The sequence below is a fragment of the Fukomys damarensis genome, unplaced genomic scaffold (genome assembly GCF_012274545.1).
Source record: "Fukomys damarensis isolate Sample0158 unplaced genomic scaffold, DMR_v1.0_HiC HiC_scaffold_23, whole genome shotgun sequence".
Taxonomy (NCBI): domain Eukaryota; kingdom Metazoa; phylum Chordata; class Mammalia; order Rodentia; family Bathyergidae; genus Fukomys; species Fukomys damarensis.
The window spans coordinates 59,785,681-59,791,750 of NW_022900935.1; the positions used below are offsets into that span (position 1 = coordinate 59,785,681).

A 6,070-nucleotide genomic window follows, 5' to 3' on the forward strand; every position below is an offset into this window, starting at 1 on the left:
GGAGCCGCGCTGGTTCCCACCCCTCGCGCCGCCCTCTGGTCTGCCCGCCTGCTGCCTGCCTCCTGCCACCCTGGCGCCTTCGTCCTGCTTGCTTAGACCCTCAGCCCAGCTTCTGCGGGATATAGAGCCTTAGTCTCAAGAGAGCGGGATCCAGGGATTTAGCGCAGTGGTGCTGCCGCCTGCCCCGCAAGTGCAAGGACCCGAGTTCGATGCCCGGTACCGAAAGTTGGCGCATGGCGGCAAAGGCCCCAACATTGGGAGGCCGAGGCAAGAAGCATCATGAGTTCAGGACTAACAAAACAAACCACCAGACCTGTGAGCTCCTAGGGGGCTATCAAGGAACTTCTGGGCTCACCCGAACTGACCTGGGACTGCTGCACGGGGAACTAGTGCTCTTTCCTGACCCCAGGTAGTCTGATATACTTTTTCCTGGAGGTGGGTTCAGACACTTGACAAATTGGGGTTGGGGTGTTTTCCTTCTCTAGGTTATGCAGAATTTTCGATCTTCTGAAGTAAAGAAGTTGGAAATTCCTTCTTACCAAGTGGGAAACCAGCTAACAGTGAAAGGCTCTCCTCTCTTTTGAGACAGGGTCTCTTGTCATGCTGCCCAGGCTGAACTTGAGCTCAATCCTCCTGCCTCAGCTTCCTTAGTAGCTGGGATTAGAGGCACCCCACCCCATAAGGCCTCTTTAACAAGACACCAAAACATATAGCTGCCCTTCTCTGTGTGACTCCTCCAGAGATGAGGCCCTGGTGCTCTAAGCCCTGGAGTAACTCAGACGGCCCCCTTTAACTGAGCAGAGTGAAAGGGTCTCTGAGCATTGCTGCAGTGCATTTGCCCAAGCAATCCAGCAAGGGTACCTCCTCCCTGCAATTCTGCAAGCACTGCGTTGTCATCTGTGAAGTGACACACGAATTCTTTCTGGGAAAGGTGACAGCCCTCCCCTTGTTGGGGGGAGAAACACTTAACTGCCCAGTGAGGGTCAGGACCTCCTGGCTGTGAGTGGTGACTGTGCTCGGAGGTCTGTGACTGGTCAGGGCTTCTCGTGGTAAGCACGCTGGCAGGGACAGGAGTCTGCCACCACACAGAGGTGTCTTTTATTTTTTGGTGTTGGGGATCAAACCCAGGACCTGGTGCATCCTATGCAAGTTGCAAATGCGCTACTGCAGATCTCCACACTCAGTCCTAAGCAAATCTCTGAAGGAGTTTAAGAGACCAGATGCTTTTTCTGCCGTCCTTATCTTCAGTCACTGGATTACAGGGTCAGGGGTAGAGGGGTGGGAGGCTGCCCCTTTCCCACACAAAGCAATACAGCTTTACCAGAAGTCCTCTGCTGTTCCTGGAACAGACTCAGGCCAGCGATGGCAGACATCCTCTTTATTCACAACCCTCTCTCCACCACCCGACAGTGTCCTTCACTGCAAGCCTGGGGCCTGACGGGAGGGGCTCAGCGGGGCTGCCTCAGGCAGGTGCAGACGCCACAGCTTGGCCCTCTGGAGCTGGACCTCTCCTGTTCCTGCCAGCCCAGCCCAGCATCCGGGGTGGGTGCAATGTGGTGCCTCAGTAGATGCCATAGGTGGGCTCATGACTGTCCCTGTACCGGTCCAGGTAGCGCAGGGGCTGCCGGTGGGGGAAGAGCTTCTGCTTCGGGTGGTAAGGGGGTGGCCGCACAAACGCAAACATGGGCTCCGGCATATCTGTAAGGAGTGAAGGCCCAAGGTGGACTTCTTGCCTGAAACGCGGCCCAGCTGGGCACCGTCCACCCCACTTCCTAGTCCTGTCCCACCCTTACCCAGAAGCTGGTGGAAGGTGTGGGTGACAGAGTCATCCCAGCGGCACTGGAAGAAGGCCAGGCCAACGGGAGTCATGGCTTCCTGGTGCTTCTTGTAGAAATCAAAAGTGTGGAAGGTCCTCTGGGCTAGCTGGTAGCTGTGAGATGGGGACGGCTCAGAATTCAGAGGGTGACTGAGCCCTGCCCTCTCCCACCCTCTCCCCACCATCGATCCTCAAAGCCCCGCTCTTCTGCCAGCCTCAAGGCCTAGGTCAAGAAGAGGACAGGGCAAAGGGAACTGGCCTGAAGATTACCAGGGTGAGGGGCGTGTATCCTCGGAGAAGTCGATGGGCTTATCCTGCTTGAAGAGCAGGAAGGCAAAGCGGTGGAAGCCGGAGCCTTGGGCGGGGAAGGGGGGCAGGTAGGGACACGTCTCCTGTCCTTCAGCCACCCTGTCGCCTGGGATGTTGGTTCTGGTAAAAGGCAAGGATCTGTTAACTGCCACTGGAGGTCACCTGTGAGGGTAAAGTCCTTCCCAGAGGGGACAGACAGATAAGCTCTGGGACCCCTCAAATGTCCTGCAAACAGGAGGGCTCAGAGGCAAGGAGCAGGGCTCTAGAGACTGGCAGAGCTTGGCTGAGCCGCCTGTCTACTCCGCCTCAGCCACTAAGGCTGGCAAACTGAGCCACTGCCTGCTGCTTCTCTCCTCTTCTGGCACTCTGGGGTATTACCCAGTAGTCTGCCCAGCCTGGCACTGGGGTAGCCCCTCAAGGTGCACAGGTAGGTAACTGCTACTGAACGACAATGACAGAAGCCAGCCTCCCAGCACCTGGCTTCCATTACCTAGAAGACCCCAAACGGGGGGCACCTGTCTGACCTCTCCCTGGCCTGGTGCTCAGAGCTAAAAGCCACTGAGAAGAAAGGGCAGCTCATCCTGGACCCCCAGAACAGGGGCGCTTGTGGTTCACCACGTGTGTGGGAGTGTCACAGTCACTGGCGGCCTCTCCCAGTCCTCTTCCCGGTGACTGTCACAGTGCTCCTTGGGAGTAAGACACGCAGTGGCTCATCCCAGGTTTACATGTGCAGACTGGCAGAGGCCGGCTGTCATTTTCCTCCGTACCTTCTGCTCATCACCTTCTGTATAGGTGAGCACAGGTGAGGGGGTCCCTGCCTGGGGTGAGAGGTTAGTTCAAAATCCCATGGTTTGTCTATGGTGGAGTCAAGACTGAAACTCGGGCAGTCCCTGCGCGGCTCCTGGGTCTCTCTCTGTACATCCCCTGCTCGGCCCCACCTTATACTCACAGAAGCCAGTGGACGTACTCGGCATCTGGCTCCAGCAGGTGTCCATCTGCATGGAAACACACCCTGACCACAGGCCCTATGGACTACCCTGCCCTCCCCAGCTCCCTGGCTCTGTGGAGCAAGAGGAGACAGGAGGCCGGGGGAGCCTCCCATACCTACCCAGGTTGGTGAGCAGCAGTGTCCACATGGAGCCCTCATCTGCCTCATAGGTCACCTCTGGGGCCTGAGCAGCCTGGCAAGGAGAGAATAGGAGAGCTGCCACCGCCACCAGGGACAGACAAGCCACCGCAGACAGCATTTCTCTCCTGAGAAACATGACCCAACCCGAGGCCCTTGGCAGCCCCTCACAGCGGTACACAGGCCAAGATGCTGATGGGAAGAACCTTGCAGAGCAGCCTGTTCCAAAATCTGAGCCACAAAAAGGACCACGTGCCAAGGGACTGCACTGGAGGACACTCCAAAGACAGTGGCCAGTCCCAGGAACATACAAAGATTTATAGTACTGTCTTTGGGACAGTCATGTTTTATTTTCCAGGAAATCATGAAGAAACTACAAAACCCCAAACCTTGGAGCTGTCTCTAACAATGCAGTGGGGACACACAGGGCAGGAAAAAGGACACAGGGAGTGGTACTTACCTCAGTTGGAGTCACTTCGTTGCCAAAGTACACAGGCATCAGGTCCTCCTCACCTATGGCATAGGCCACATGCAAGGGGACCCAGGGCACGAAAGTGGCACCATCAAACAGGTCTCGGTAGAGGCCATAATACTCCGCCAGCCGTTGCTTGTGGTAGGGGCCGCAGGTCCTTTCCCACTCTGCACGCACGGCCTTGAGAGGAACACTGGCTGGGAAGGAATGAGGAGTTGGATTCAGTGGGAGCAGGGACCAATGGCGCCCCTCCCTGGAGGCCTACCTGTGCGGAGGCGGGCAGCCCGCTCCTCTTCCATACTGGCTCGAAGCTCCCGGAGGATCTGTTTCCGTTCCTGTAGCCTTTGCGCCCGACAGATCTTGGGTGGAGGAAGCCCAATGTCAATCTTGTCTCTAGGATCTGGGGAAAGAAGATGGGTTGGAGGAAGCAAGATTAATTTTCTTGGTTAAACTCCTGTCCCTACCTGGTCCTCTTGCTCTGCTGCTGGAGGTTTCCTTTTGATGCACAGAGCTAAATGTGTACAGTTAGCTCCCCAGATTGCAACAGGGCCCATTCAGCAAATCAGACGTACGGTAAGGTTCTGTTTGGGTCCCCTAAACCAGGTCACACTGCCTTGTCTAAGTCATGGGCAACTGAGAAAGATGGTCATTCTAATTACAATCGGGATCCTCTTCAGACCGACTCACAGGGGCTATGGACACACACACACCTGTGTTCTATGGAATGGACAGCTGACAGCAGGACTTAAAGGAGCACTTCTACACTTTAATGGGCAATATAAATCAGCTCAGAAATGACAAGCTCCTAGATAACAGCGTGTCAGACACAGTTTTAAGTAGTAAGGTGCTGGAAAACTCTCAGTACACCACTGTCCTTTTACCACACACACAATTCCGCCCTCACCGAGGACGGTATTAGTCTAAAAATTTCAGTGGACCCACAGGGAATGGTGGTGCACACCTGCAATCTCAACACTTTTGGGAGACTGAGGTTGGAAGATGTCAAGCCTAGTCTGGCAACACAATGACTTACAGTGAAGGGGAACCTCTTAGACATGAGTACCCAAGCTGCAACCCCAAACTCACTCATTTATTGCAAGGCGCCAACACTGCAAATAAACCTGAACACTGAGGTTTTAGTTTAGAAAAAAACTCTACATTAACATCTTTTGTCTTAAAAGGGAAACAAATAACACGCGTGTCATACGCTCACCACCACTGACTTAAACTCTGCTTAAGAAAGAAGGGTGTGTGTATGGGGGGTGGAGATGCAGCTTGGTGGGAAGACCTGGGTTCAATCCCCCGTCCCAGCCCCCTCTCCATCAACAGGCTGTATCCTTTAATCCTCACAGCAATCTGATAAGAGACATGATTATTTCATTTTAGGATTGAAGAAACTGAAGCTCAGGGATGTTCATCACTTAAGAGGGGAGGCTGGGGTTTCAATTAGGCTGTTCAGATTACAGGATTGTGCCCTTTACACCATAAAAACTACTAAGTATAAATGCTTTCAAAATGGATGTTCTTGGTAAGTTCCTTAAAGACTGCGTCCTTGAGTCATCTTGCTCAGGGCTTTAATTTCACTTAGCAAAGTACCGGACCCATAGTGCCAGGTGCTGTGAGAGTGCACGGACCCAAAGGTGAGTGCCAGGTGCTTATGATCTGAGGAAAGGTGAGAAAAGGCAGTGAGGAAACACGGTGATCTTGGATAAGGGTGCAAGGTATTTTAAAAAACAAAGAGGGCCATCCAATCGGAATGGGGAAGCTGTCAGGAAAGGAGATTAGGAATTCGTATTTTAGAAGTTGGAACTCTGATAGTGGAGAGACGATATTGCAAGCAGGAGGAGCAAAAGGTGTGAAAACTCCTTGCAGGACTACTCGGCTTACAGGGCATGGAAGGGTGCAGGTAGGCCCTCCCCGGCCCAGGCATACACAGGGGCGCCCATCAGGCTCGCTGTGGGGGGGGGCGTGCGGATCCGAGACCACTGCCCATAGCTTCGGCTCTGGTCGCCCCGCACCTGTCTTCTCCCCAAAATATTCTCGATAGGTCCGCCACCAGTGAGGGGCCTGCGCTTCCTGTTCTGCCCGGCGCCGGTAGCGGTCGAAGCTCCTGTACTTCTCCAGCCGATCTAGGTTGCTCACATCGATGTCCTGGTTGGGCATCGGGCCCAGCGGTGGGGTCCGGCGACCCAGGACAGCTGCGGGCAGAGAGAGGGACGTCGCGGAGGCTCCAGCCCGGCCCCCAGGGGGTGAAGTCTGCCTCAAACAGGGGACCAAGAGCTTCCCAGGACTCCAGATTCCTCACCCGAAGTGCCGAAGCCCCGCCATCCCCGACTTTCGTAGAGCA

At 54.8% G+C, this 6,070-nt stretch overlaps 1 protein-coding gene across 2 annotated transcripts; it reads right to left on the reverse strand.

The window, feature by feature from the left end:
* Positions 1-1,080: 1,080 nt before the first annotated feature.
* On the reverse strand, positions 1,081-6,064 carry Mrpl38 (mitochondrial ribosomal protein L38). 2 transcript variants are annotated; one of them, XM_010618422.3, is made up of 9 exons: positions 6,029-6,064; positions 5,742-5,921; positions 3,989-4,123; positions 3,712-3,920; positions 3,234-3,306; positions 3,075-3,120; positions 2,087-2,245; positions 1,794-1,930; positions 1,082-1,698 (listed from the first exon to the last, which is right to left on the reverse strand). In XM_010618422.3, the coding sequence occupies exons 2-9, from the start codon at positions 5,884-5,886 to the stop codon at positions 1,562-1,564; spliced, it is 1,041 nt and encodes a 346-aa protein (XP_010616724.1). In that variant the 5' UTR covers positions 5,887-5,921; positions 6,029-6,064; the 3' UTR covers positions 1,082-1,561. The 2 variants fall into 2 exon arrangements, with proteins under 2 accessions (XP_010616725.1, XP_010616724.1); XM_010618423.3 differs by lacking the exons at positions 5,742-5,921; positions 6,029-6,064 and adding an exon at positions 5,611-5,682 and having other exon boundaries at positions 1,081-1,698.
* Positions 6,065-6,070: the final 6 nt, after the last annotated feature.